The 13868-nt window shown below is 38.2% G+C and overlaps 2 protein-coding genes across 7 annotated transcripts in view; both read left to right on the forward strand.

Annotated features, from left to right (window-relative positions):
- Nucleotides 1-13868, forward strand: part of LOC110840946 (polycystin-2) — a 55569-nt gene that overhangs the window by 36970 nt on the left and 4731 nt on the right. Inside the window, exons 7-9 of one of the 4 annotated variants that reach the window (XM_087345794.1) lie at nt 122-346; nt 2125-2353; nt 2915-3127. In XM_087345794.1, coding sequence (XP_087201920.1) covers nt 122-346; nt 2125-2353; nt 2915-3127 — 667 coding nt within the window. Of the gene's footprint in view, nt 1-121; nt 347-2124; nt 2354-2914; nt 3128-3279; nt 3419-4639; nt 5713-13868 lie in introns of those variants that run through there. The other 3 variants (XM_087345795.1, XM_087345799.1, XM_087345792.1) reach the window with 3 other exon arrangements.
- Nucleotides 7349-13075, forward strand: LOC147874317 (polycystin-2-like protein 2). 3 transcript variants are annotated; one of them, XR_015534337.1, is made up of 7 exons: nt 7349-7462; nt 8582-8693; nt 9616-9723; nt 10830-10966; nt 11927-12041; nt 12308-12432; nt 12876-13015. XR_015534337.1 is itself a non-coding variant. In XM_087345803.1 (6 exons), exons 2-6 carry the CDS (start codon nt 8624-8626, stop codon nt 12932-12934), a joined length of 489 nt encoding a protein of 162 aa, XP_087201929.1. In that variant the 5' UTR covers nt 7349-7462; nt 8582-8623; the 3' UTR covers nt 12935-13075. The 3 variants fall into 3 exon arrangements, 1 of the variants encoding a protein (XP_087201929.1); XR_015534336.1 differs by lacking the exon at nt 12308-12432 and adding an exon at nt 12215-12307 and having other exon boundaries at nt 12876-12977; XM_087345803.1 differs by lacking the exon at nt 12308-12432 and having other exon boundaries at nt 12876-13075.

Consider the following 13868-nt stretch of genomic DNA (forward strand, 5'->3'; position numbering starts at 1 on the left):
CGGACAAACACCCATGGCTTGTGTGGGATTCGAACCCACGGTCCCAGTGACCAAGATTCGTGCCTCAGACCGCGCGGCCACTGCGACGGCGTGCAGACTAATTTACTGTTTCTGACTACAGGTGGACTTATTCCACTGCACAAGTACTGGGTGATTCCAGTTATTGTGGAAGATGGTTAACATATGGTGCCGGAGGATATTATGAAGATCTGTCATTCAACCGTAGCAAAGCCATTGAGAAATTGCAAAACTTGAAGAAGAATCATTGGATTACAGGAAGAACAAGAGCCATTTTCCTTGACTTAACTGTCTATAATTCAAATGCCGATGCAATCTTCATTATTAAGTAAGTTCCCACTTTCAAATTCTTATCTTTTTCACAAATATTTATTTTTTCTATGTGAAGTACTTTTCATCAGGAGAGTCCAGGAGAATCACGCGGTGCTGGAAATGATTAGTCTGAAATCAGGTGTTGTCTGCGTCACTTTATTTGGCATCCGCTCTTAATAGAAGTGATTTTGGTACAGCTTAATATTGGGAACCCTGAGGAGAAGAGACCGCTGGGGAGACCTAGACGTAGATGGGAGGATAAAGACAGGCAGGATCCAAGGGAGTTTAGGAGTTGAAGGAAACTGAATTTTTGGCCCCTGGACAGGGTGCGGTTGAAGGCTTTGGTTAATTCGGTGATGAACCTTCGGGTTCGGTCAGCCATCTTGTTAGTTAATTTATATGGCCCCAATTCACAAAATGTTTCTTGACTGGTATAATGTTGTCCGATAGCTACATATCTGTGGTACATACACTGCATATTTCAATGAGGAAAATTATTTTGGGCAGTACCACTTAACAATAACAAAAAAACAATAATAATAATAATAATAATAATCCGTGGCCTAACAGCTAAAGAGAGCAAGAGCCGACTAGCTTGACTGCTGGTCTCACGTTCACATGTCTAAGCAGAGGTGAACGATCATCCGACCAGATATAGGATGACGTGTGGTCAGCACGACGAACCCCCAGCCATTGCTAGCTTTCCTGACCGGATTACGCTACCCATTGTAGATCCCCAATTTCCTCTCGATGCTGGGTTGGCACCGGTCCCATACACTGGTCGAAAGCTCATGAGAAAATTTCTTCTCCCCCGAGACTCTAACCAGCGCGCATTCCGTATCGCCGGTCCGAAGCATGATGCCTCAGACCGCGCGACTACGGCGCGGGACGTAGCATTAATCAGGGTATGCAAAAACCAGGCCTTACAAACTTTATTCCATCTTGGAACCAATACTGCTATAAGCCAAGTTAAATGACACAGACAGTGCAAGTGGTAATTATGTTAATTTGAGCGGGAATATAAATGCCATTAAGGATCACATATAGGCTGTTTATAGGCTAACAAAGGAACTAGTGTACAAGTCAATATAAATACAAATAAAACTTAGGCATAAAAAATGTGGAACGCAGTCGCAATTAAGTACAATATATTTAATATTAACCATTTAATGCATCCTTTCGATAAACTGCATAACAGGACGGTCATGCATATCCACGTATTAAAACCAGATATCTGGAAAAATTAATTTAAGACTCTATCACATGATTTAACTTCTGTTTTTCATGAACATTATGTCAAATGCTATACAACTTTTCCAAAAATGGCTCACTGTACAGGAATGACACCGAACATAAAATATATATCTCATTCAGGCCTACAATTTTAATTTGAAACATTTTTCCATAGGATAAATATTTAATTAAATACAAGTTAAAACAAATTATGACTATATAATGTGACATCTGTGGTGTGGAATTTCCTGCAATACGAGTAGATCTCCAATGAATGAACATCTAGAACAGTGAGGTGCTACTTCATTCCTGAGAATAATCAGCTCCATGAAACGAAGTCTCTCTTGATAAGCGAAAAGTTTCTTACCTAATCAAGAAATTCCCTGTCATATACGGTAAACTGTGTAATTATTATTCATTAATTTATCTTAAGTTCCGTATTAAATATGGGCCTAAATACATGCATGAGCATTATAAGCAAAAGGTATCTTGTTAGTGACACCCAAGAGTACAGCTCAACCAATTGGTGATTACTGAAATTCTTTATGTCTTTATTAACAGGCTTCTTATTGAGAACATACCAAGACGAGGATTCTGCACATCTTACTACCGCGAGACAGTGAAGCTCCATCAAGTTGTGACCGCCTATCAGTACTTTTTCGCAGTCTGTGAATGGCTGTTCGTAGCATACTTTCTTTTCGGCATCATAAAATGGATAGCTCTTTGTGTGGTCGCAAACAGCGAAAACAAACCTTCTGTAATAGAATCTTTGTCTGCGTTCATTCTTCTGGTGAGATTCTCTACTCTGCCTTTATATACAGATTGAATAAAAGTAGTGTTGCCTTCAACAGTTCATATTGACATTAATATTTAAGATACAAGAATCATATTTCTAAGACGCTCATTGGTGTTTGAAAGACGTGATTTGCAAACTACGTAAGACTCCTGTTCTGATATTAAAGATGTCACTTTCTTTCCATGGTCTCTCACTCTGAGGGAAGAAAACATATTTCAGGCGTTAGAGAAAAGGGAACTGGGAAAAAGTTGAAGGAGATTGGATTTTGTTGGCCCGGGACAAGTTCCGGTGGAGGGCTTTAGTTAATTCGGTGATGAACCTTCATGTTCCATAAGCTATCTAGTTAATTAGTTATTAAACTTAGAATAAATAGGCATTTGCTTCTTCCTCTGTAGTTGCTGTTCATTTTTAAGTTACTCATCCAATTGGATAAATTAAATAACAATTAAATAACCCACAGAGTATATTTTAATAGGCAATTCTGTTTGAATGCAGTCTAATGCACGTAATTCTTTCAGTGATTGTAATTCTATGCTTGTGTTCTTTCTTCCACAGTTAGGCTCTGGTATTATAGGCTACCGAATCTACAACTATGTGGTTATAGAACCACAAATGATACAAAATATTTCAGAGGGGAAGTTGGGAAACCTTGACTCATCTCGTTCGTATCAAGCATTTTACGCAAGTTGGGCTAGTTTGCTGTTACATTCACCTTGGCCCCAAATTTTCAAATACACCAGTTTCAAATACACCTCGTCGCTTGTCAAGGTAAGTGAATATCTAATTTTGATATTCAGCAGTTTTGGTACGATTTCTAATTGATGCTGATTTATAAAGTTCTTACCAGATTCTAATGAGATGATGTTGATGTAACTTCGTAAACAAAATGGTATTTAATGCCTTTCCGTTTTATTTTACAGCTCTGGAAGGAGATTACTGCAATTTCAGTTGTCTTCATCGTTATTTTTGTGACATATCTTCAGATCATTAACTCGAAATATTGCGATTACAGATAACATCCTCGGTATTAGTTAGACCAGTAATTTCCATGTAGCTCAGGTATGTTTCTATGTATAAATGTTATATTGATATTAAGTTATGTAGGATTTGAGGTTTTCACAGCGGTGAGAATGAAGATTGGATTCTTCTGGGTTGATACACCGTCATTAGGGCGATGAATTGCCCTGATGATGGAGGCAGTATGACCTCTAAGATATTGGTGGACATCTACCAAACTACGCGGCGCAACAACCCAGAAGACAGAAATCTTCATTGGATGTTATCTTATCCGAATAAACAAACTACGCATCCAGAAATGTTCCACATCGACACTTTACACTAGTGTGAATTTGTGTATGAGAATAATCTACCTTGAATTATTTAACCTTAAGAAAATTCACAAAAATGAATACAAATGCAAGAAAATTCTGCATGCATCTGACTCCTCTAAGTTACATATTCAGGTCACGCTAACCTCCTACTGTCTAATAGCCAGGATAAAATCTCTGCCGCGGGTAAGTAGGTTCTGATGAGGTGCATCGGGAATGTTTCCTATCATGTGGACTGGAGGGCTGCTATTGGTGGGAAGTGTGATACGCCAGAGTTTTACTCTACTACACAGACTGAAAACATCAAGCAGTTAAGAGTTTCGTGTAGTGGGTGCAACCGTACTGTGTTCTGTGAGTGTTGTGATAATATTTTAGATACAATGACTGTACCACTGTGAGGTAATCTTAAAGCTGTACCCATTAGGACACACGAAAGCCTTCTGTCTGTTATTCAGTGGTTGAGGAAAGAATGCTTTTAAGATTGGTAGTAGCAACTCGTCTTTCACCGCGAAATATTGTGCTTCCGCGTATATCGACTTCCTAGCAGGGATTTTATCCTGGTCGGTAGACAGTAAATTTCAACATCCTGACAATGGTAATTAGGACTACTTACCCTTGAAACTTTGAATCTGACAGGCTCCATTGCTCACTTATTAGGATTCGACTCTAAGCACTTTTACCAACAGTTCAACTTCCTTATCACTGTATCTGCACAAACTAAATATAGATTCTCATCTGACAGAAACATAATGTGAAATAAAATTTAAACCAAGTTTTAACATTGACTTCACAGCATTTCCCTCTTACAGTAAATAATAGCTTGTGCTTGTACAAAAAACAATAAAATAAATAAGCAACAAGGAAATGTAAGAAATGTATTGGTGACAAATTAGTACAAACTTCGACAATTCTAGTAACCTTAATAATTTACTGATTGTTTCTTTAATCACAGGTGAATGATTTCCAAACATTTTCGACGACTGCCTCAACACTTTGAAAAATTGATGTCAAAACTTGGATATGAAAGGCAGAATGGCGGGGAAGATAATAATCCAGATAATGACAAATATTCATACAAAGAAATTATAGAATTTTTCTTAAAGTAAATTTAAAAATATTAATGTCTAGTTAATTCTGATTTAGTACAGATTTCTATGTGTATTTATTTAATAACGTATTACAGTAATTCAAATCTAAAAGTCTGTAATGATGGTGCGTTTCTAAAGTAAAAATTACTCTGGATGTTTTCCGTAGTCTAATAAAGTCATGAAATTGCAGGATGTTTCGGTGATGGGACTGTATCTCCGTCTTCAGGTATACATCCTCACTTGGGCCCAATCGATACAACTAATCCCTATATCCTGTGTACGGTTTTAGGAATTAGCTCTGAGCCATGCCTTATGGCTCGAAGTGGCTTATCTCCCCTCTCTAAGTTCTTTGGAGTCTGCGGCTTCGAGACCCTGATGAGACAGCAGGGCAATTAGGACAGTCTGTGTGTGTCCGCCGGAGAGAGAACGACTCGAGGAGAAAGACGGAAGGCAAGTCAGGGTTTGTGGGGGTTGAGTTGGGCATCTGGAGTCGCATACCCGGCCGGAGTTTGAGACCTGAAAGGTGTCTTGGTTCCGTTTATCTTATATTTAAATATTTCTCATTAAATAATCTACTTCGATTATTCGAAGTAGATTCATTTGGTTTTCTTCTATTACTTTTCACCGCTTTACCCTCCCCAAGCCGTACCACCTCCCGGCCTGGGACGATCGTGGCCTCAGTAGCGTAATCCGCCAGTCCCCTTCTCAGGGGGGTTCAGCTCTACCTATTAGTCCTAGCAGATAGAGTCACATCCCCGAAACGTGTAATTTTATGATATTTTTAGACGATGGAAAACACTTAGAAAACCTTATATTTTACTACAGTTATATTCGTTTATCTCTTCAGACAGAATTTCAATATTGAAGACAAAATGTTGTTGATTAACATTTTTATTACACTACAGAACCTTGGTGAAATTAAATTTGCGTGAACTTATTTTTGATTTGATATTCTGTAGCTTTATTTCTCATGTTTGCCCAGTGATATTGTTTAGCCTTATAAAATGTGTTTATTAGAGCACTTACTAAGAGATTTCACTCGAAGTTAGCTGTTGTGGGGAACCTCTTAGTCCGGCAACTCGGGAGGCACTCGTGCCGAACGAGGGCTATCAGAGGTCACCCAATTGCAACCGAGGGGGACTGATGTTCGACAGGTCAGCCGAGGCTGTTCCCAAAAGGTGGCCAGTCGGCGCATCGAGTGGTCAGTCCACTTTTCTACCCTGACTGAGGTTTTCCGTGCCTTTCCTCAGTTGTAATGCGAATGTCCGTGTATAATGTAATTGGGGCACGGCCTGCCACCCCCGATCACGAAGGTCCTTAGCTGAAGTGATCTCCCCCTCAAGCCGCAGAGGCCTTCAACCGAAGTTGCCTCTCCCTCTGCGGGTTCAAACCTCAGAGAACCAAAGAACCAAATTCTTTGGACAAGTTGCCTGACGTGATAACCTCTCATCAGCAGCAACAGATCCCAGTTTGAATGGTCGAGGCTTCCGCTACGACGTAACCCCGTTAGCGTTAGCAAAATTCCCGTTTTAGTTATAAGTTTATCATTTCCAGGAATGCGTTTCGTACGCAGGAATGATGTTACCTTGCTCAGGACTGCGCCCTGAGTTAGCTTTTTGGTTGGTTGGTGACAGTCTCTCACTCACTCTTCTGGAGTTCACAGTTACGGTCGACGCAAGTAAAGCTCGCCGCAGACCATCTACGGCCACTGGACCACCCGATAAATAGCTAAGCGCAGAGTCTATACCTATGAATAACATCTGGTGCATTGTCACTTACAATATTTTTCGTCAAATGTCCTATTCATTATTTACTTTCTAAATCAAGTTTGAGCCTTTTAATTAAATGAATTGATTTCCCTGATGATGACTTCTTGAGGTCGAAACGCGTATGGCAATCGTGTCTATTTTATTGTGTTAATAGTTGTTTGTTTCCTTATATTCGATGTCGTCAGGATAGGCGAAAGCCTCCTTATACCTATAAGCTTCCTGTCTTAGTTTCTACATGGCCACATCCAGTGCCAGGTTAAACGGTACAGCAGAGAGAGAATCCCCATGCCGTACCCCGGGGTGGGGTTTAGCCCCACGCCAAACGCCCAAACTAGAGGAACAAGGCATCGCCTTAGACCGGTCGGGTTTGAGTGACCCTACCAGGAGCCTAAGCTCCGGCCGGCAGAATAACTAAAATAATAGAGCCCCCCGCGACATTCCCATGCAGGCACTTGGGGTCAGCGGGGGTCAAGCTCCTAATCTTTCTTGACATCGGAACCAGATGGGGGTGAGTGGTAGCATCACGCTCCGGCCGTGAATTACCCCCGGGTTAGGATCTCGGACCCATTGTAGAGGAGGCTGGGTGGGTCCCAGAGCCAGTCTGGACGCAGAGGCTAGAGGAAAAATTCTCTGCCCCCATCGGGGATCGAACCCCGGTCGCCCAGCCCGTAGCCAGTTACTATATTGACTAAGCTATCCACAGCCGGCATAGCCCTAATTTAAATTGTTACGTCGTTGACATTGTTGTACCTCATTAGTAAGTATTGTCGTGAACAATCAGGTTTTCTTCGTCTCGATAGAACTGAGCTGTGAATCGCTTGTAGAAGAAGTGCGTCTTTACACTCTCTGAGCTTTGTTAATAATTCGACTGTTTATTGGTGGTAAAATCTAGTTCCCCTCCCTTGAACGAAGAGAGAGGTAAAGAATTTTTCTTGTTTTATTGTGATTATTATTATTTATGAACATATTTATATGAGTTTCTTAATACGTATGAACAGTTGCAAGAAAATGAAGTTAGTTTCTTTCTTTCTAACACAATTTCAAATAATGTTAGACTGACTTTTGTTTTTTACGACAAAATTTGATTGCAATTTAATAACGTAGTAAATAGTCATAGATTTGAACTTTTAAAACGACAAGACATGTTTAGTAGCCGAGAATCTTGATGAAACAGTTAGAACCCTTAAGTGTATGGCAGTAAGTGTGTGTACCACCTGATTTAATGATTAATAACCCTTCATTGTGTATTTGTGTGTTTCGTGTGATTCTCAGGGTAAACAGCGATCATTTTCTTAAACGGCATTAACCGATTGATCTTTGAATGGTTAAGTATAGTGTTTTCCTTGCGGTACGGACTGAATTCTTAAATAATATTTAGACGGTCTTCGGCTTCGGATAAGGAGCACATCATGAGAAAAAATTTCGAAATCTTTACATTTCTTGATACATGAACTTTGTTAAAGCTTCTTTCTATCTATCTATTAGTAGCTTAACCCAATAATGGGTCATTGCCGCCGCCTTTCGGAGGTTTCCTAGACTTTAAAGCGTGCATTCATGAGTAGTGTTTGACACGCCCACTGAAAGCCATTTGTGAATTTGTTTTATGTATGCAGTGGAATTGCCCCAATAAAGTGTAAACAACTCCATGATTTTACTGAAAACAAATTGTTACTTTTTATTGGTAAATATTTATATTGATGTCAACAAACGCCTTTCGTTACTGTGGAAACAGATGGTCTGGGAATCGCTTGTGGAAAAAGTGCGTCGTACACAAGATACTTTTATGCAATTGAAAACCTTTCCAAAAATCAATAATCCAATATACACGTTTCATGCGAATTTTTAAGATTTTTAGTTATCATCGGTTATTCTTGAGAGATAATCTGTGGATACATTGTAAAAAATATATACGACTATGGCCACCAGATGACAGCACATCAGTCGCCTTCAACTCGTATTGTTGGTCTTGCCCATTGTTGATAATGCGACCCGTTGCTAGGCATAATAAATAAACGACAAATATTTGTTTTGTTGCAGTCAGAAGAACCATAAACGTGCAAAGTCTAGAGTAATAGAAAAATGATTTCGAGTAAAACGAATTATAATGTGAGAGAACAAGAACCTGCAGCTGAAGACATTCAATTTCACGGTATGGAGCGTGATCCTGAAATGGGTATTTATGGTAACTAAGATCAGGGCCGTGCAGTCGGAGTCGGTGAGAAGGAACCGACTCCGACTCTGACCTCGATATAAAATCTTAAGAACACTTTCGTTACCATTTGAGACGCCGATCGCCTCACGCTTAGGGAAATTAAATTACGCGTTAAACCACGTGGTGTGGGAATAATGCTTTGTAACTTTGGCTCAAGCCACGGTGGTCTAGCGGTTAGAACGCTGGCCTTGTAATCCTGGGGTCTCGGGTTCGATTCCAAGCGGTGCCCGAATTTATAACTTGTGTTGGGCAAGGCCGTGGTCTAGGCAACACGGAGTTTTCCTCCGTGGCATCCCAACAATTACTCCATTCACACACAGAAGAAGGCAATGGCAAACCACTTCTGGATCATCTGCCAAGAACGTATATGAACAGGTCCCAGTCCGAGAAAAGGATGGAAGGTTCCTGTTCATTTGGACTTGTCGTCACACAGAACACTAAATAAATGAAATAAATAAACTTTTGCTCGTGTACCGTAAGAATATAAAGTGTCTAGAAATCAACCGATTTCTGCAATAACCATTAGACATATATTGAAATGTAAGTTTTAAGCCTGAAAAATAGCCTGATGATTCACGAGGTGGTGATGCAATCTCTTGTAGTACAATTTACCATTTAAGTAGGTTTACCAATATTAATACATACTGAGCTTTTATAAATGAGTCGGAGGTTTTAGTAGCGAATCCACAGCCCTGATTTACATTGTACCTCAAGAACATACGTTTTTCTAATACCAAATGTCAAACACAAATGAAATCAAGGCATGCCTTATAGATTTTTTATCCAAAAAAGTACACAAGGCCCAATAAATACGACCATAAGAATTCTCAGTACTGATATAAAGTTCTTTGTGTTTTAGGAATGAAAAAGCATTTACTTACATTTATATCACCTAACAAGAGTGGGACCATATTGGATGACATAAAATTCATCCTGTACTTAATCTTCGTCTTCGTAGTGATAATAGGTAAGTAAATTTAGAATTACATGATTTTACCAGGAATACAGTGTAACTGATGCTCAGACAGGGTACTACAACCAAAAGGGTTTAATAAAACAGAGTACTTGTACTGCATACATAGTAAAGTCCTATTTTCGATTTTATGTTATTATGTACAAATAGGATCATTTACCCACTCTCATTACGTAACATTAGCACCTTGTGACGTCTGCTTTATATGTATGTGTATTTAACAGGAAAGGAAAACTGTAGTCCAATCTGGAATATGTAAATAATTAAATCGAAGGTTCGTCACTGAGTTAACCAAAGCCCTTCACTGTACCTTGAAATTGATCAACAAAATCCAGCCTGCTCCATAGCCTGAGATTATCCTCCCATCTACGTCTAGGTCTCCTCAGAGATATCTTCGCCTCAGTCTTCCCAACCATTACCCAGTACATACTTCTTCTCCCGTCCATGTGTGCCACATGCCCCGCCCATCTCATTCTTCTATACTTAATCACCCTGACAATTTTTAATTTCGTCTTAATGTAGTTTTCTCCAGACAACGCCACCTTCTCACCTGGGATCAAATACTGAAATATATACACATTCAAACAAATTTTCTATGAATTGGAATGTTCACTCATCTTGACATTCATTTAATCAAGATACATATCAGTGCTTGTTTAGCTAAACAATGATACGAATATTTCATGTTGCATAATCATAAATTCCAATGTTGATAAAGCTAATTAATAGTTCAGATGTTAAATCTATGGAGAACACAATGTTTTCTGTTCTATTAAATACGTAAGTCAAATAATTTCCCAAAGGAAAGTTACAGATCTTCACGATTTCCGTATTTTACACCAGTTTCTATAAGCCTTCTTTCAGAAATGTGATTTCCTGGTAAACATTTGGTCATGCCACAACCCTGAATTATGAAAATGATTCAGTGCATGTATTTCAACTGAAAAAGTGAAAAAGTTAAAATTTCATTTACACTCAGATAAAAGTCTGTAATTTTTTAAATAACAGGATTATCTTAATTTCTTTGTCTTCTCCTGTGATCTAAGTTCTACCCACTGGAATTGTTTAAAGATATAGAAAATATCACTTAATTTTTTCAGGAATATTGGGGAATTCACCCAACATAGGTTTTTGGTGCAAAAACCATGTTTGTGATTCCATTGCGAACACTAATTTTCAAGATGGTGTTAAAGAAAGAAACTTCTTTAACATATCAAGCATAACTCAGTTCTGGAAGGTATGAATTTAAGATAAATATGCGATTGAGACATACATAAATGCTGTTATGTAGAGATAATGAAGTGATTTAAGAAACTCATATTCTAATTAAGTGATTAAGCAGTCGACATTATTACTATAAAAAAGTTATCCAACTGTACGAGAAATTTTCTATTGTGGCACCAGAAGGTTAATTAAAATAACTTTCAAGTCAGTGTCCATACAAATAAATCCGACCTGATGCTTCCAACTGGCTTCTTTCTGTGAAATCTTCGAAATAAAATTTTGTACGAATTCCATCTGTCTGCATAATTTTTATATGGCCTGCCAATCTCAATATTCTAGATTTAATCACCCTGACAGCATTATGCAAAAGTAATGAAGCAACACTTTCCCATTTTTTATCATACGTTTTCTATCTTGGTGCAGAGAAATTGTTCTATAAATTTTATTCTTCAGGTTTTGGAAAGACCACATGAAGGTAACCCCCTTGTTGACTGTCTGTGGCATATTATTGCAAACATTCACAACTTCTGTCTATATTCAAGATGAAATAAATATCACCTTTTATCAGGGACTGAAAATTTGTACTATTAACCACCCAACACTCTTTGCGTGAGGAAACCATGTAATACTAAACGGATTGGAAAAATAATGTTCAAGAAACATGTTCATAATTTTGATTGAAGAATCTCATGGAAAGAGCCCACTTGGAAATCATTGGCATATATAAAAGAACAGTATTAAAATGTGTCCTGGAAGAAGGCAGGTTTTTCTCAGCATCAACACATTTATTTTAAAAACTCATAGATCATCTGAGTACCTGCAAATTAACTGCTCTAAGAATATTATATATCATAAAGAGTTAGTGACTGATAGTTTATATTTAGATAATGGTTTCAGAATGCACTGCTCTGTACAGTCGTTATATAATTTACGATCATTGTGTTTATAAGTGATTAACTAATTTTGTTTTCAGTTAGCAGAAACTGTAATGATCGACAGTATTTACGGGAAATCCGGAAACGATGCACATCAAACATTTGTGTTGCAAGATAATAAGCTGATTGGATTAACACGCCTACGACAGATTTGTACATTTTCCTTTGTTACATAAGATTTTCAGTGAAATAAAGTTAGCAATCTATTGATAATACATGATTTATGATTCATAAGTTAATCTGAATATTTTCATTGTGAATATAAAAACTTTATAATGAATTCAGTAAAGACAAGATACGTTCATATGAACTGTTTCATCATTCAGCATGTCCAATCAATCGGTGTCCCGTTACTAAGGAATAGGACTTTTGTGTGTATTGGAGTAACTGGAATGCAAGTGAAACTTTGATGTCTACAGGTGAGAGTGAGAAATGATTCGTGCGTAGTAAATCAATCATTAAATCGATCAATCGAATTATGTTATGAATTATATTCACGTTGGTACGAAGATACAAAACCATTTGGGCCAGGAAATGGAACAGCGTAAGTTTTCAATTAATATTTCAGCAGAATATTTTATTGATATAAATCAAAGTATTTCCTTTATGTTTATAGGAAAATATATGAAAGATATATTTAAACACCACACAGACGCCTCTATAAAAGGGCTTGAGGAATTGGAACTGTTATTAGCAGATACATTTTGTCCATGTACTTCAAAATAGTTTTCTGATTTATTTTAGGACCTCTCCAAGAAAGTAATACTACAGTGTGTGTGTGTGTGTTTGTGTGTGGCTGTAATGTGTACCACCTCATATGCATGTATCAGATGGAAGAATTTATACTAATTGGAGGTTCATCCATTTGCTAGGATGAACCAATCTTCCTTCCTTAAGTAACGTCTAAACGCAGATGTACATAACCACTACTGAGACCACGCGGCCACTGCGACTGTTTGCAGACTAATTTACTGTTTCTGACTACAGGTGGACTTATTCCAGTGCAGAAGTACTGGGTGATTTCAGTAATCAAGGAAGATGGTTAACGTATGGAGGCGGAGGGTATTATGAAGATCTGTCACTCAACCGTAGCGAAGCCATTGAGAAATTGCAAAACTTGAAGAATAATGATTGGATTACAGGAAGAACAAGTGCCATTTTCCTTGACTTAATTGTCTATAATTCAAATGCCGATGCAATGTTCATTGTGAGGTAAGTTCTCACTTTCAAATTCTTATCTTTGGCACAGATATTTATATTTTCTATGTAAAGTACTTTGCCATCAAGAGAGTTCAGGAGAATCACGCGGGGCTGGAAATGAATGGTCTGAAATCCGATGTTGTCTGCATCACTTTATTTAGCATCTGCTCTCAATAGTAGTGATTTTGGTCCAGATTAATATTGGGAACCCTGAGGGGAAGAGACCGCTGGGGAGACATAGATGTAGATGAGGAGTTTAGAAGTTGAAAGAGACTGGATTTGGTTCGCCCAGGACAGGGTCCAGTGGAAGGCTTTGGTTAATCCGGTGATGAACCTTCGGGTTCGGTCAGCTATCTAGTTAGTTTGTTAATATATCCCCAATTCACAAAATGCTTCTTGACTGGTATATTGTTGTCCCATAGCTACATATCTGTGGTACATACACTATATATTTCAGTGAGGAAAGTTATTTTGGTCAGTAGCACCTATCAATAATAATAATAAAACTGCAGAAGACCGCCATGTTGGGTACTTCAAACATCATCCGAAAGACGCTGTCATAAAATAAAATAATATAATACATGTGGCACTTGCTAAAAATAATATGTATCTCGGAATAGCTGCTGCCCTATGTACCTTAGGGACGAGGTCTGTCTCGGGTACATGGGAGTAAAAACCCCATAAAGTTGTGAAGAGATGGGATGATGATGATGATGATAATAATAATAATAATAATAATAAAATAATAATGATAAGGTGTTAAGGTAATGGGGAGAGGTA

Source organism: Zootermopsis nevadensis, unplaced genomic scaffold (genome assembly GCF_977971745.1).
Source record: "Zootermopsis nevadensis isolate Lab colony 2312 unplaced genomic scaffold, Znev_1.0 Znev_ptg000009l, whole genome shotgun sequence".
Taxonomy (NCBI): domain Eukaryota; kingdom Metazoa; phylum Arthropoda; class Insecta; order Blattodea; family Termopsidae; genus Zootermopsis; species Zootermopsis nevadensis.

Bases quoted from the DNA above. Each gene is read 5' to 3' on its own strand.
- LOC147874317 (XM_087345803.1), top strand. From the start codon at position 8,624: ATGATTTCGAGTAAAACGAATTATAATGTGAGAGAACAAGAACCTGCA. The intron at 8,694-9,615 runs GTATGGAGCGTG...TTTGTGTTTTAG, and splicing joins TGAAGACATTCAATTTCACG to GAATGAAAAAGCATTTACTT. The intron at 9,724-10,829 runs GTAAGTAAATTT...TAATTTTTTCAG, and splicing joins CGTCTTCGTAGTGATAATAG to GAATATTGGGGAATTCACCC.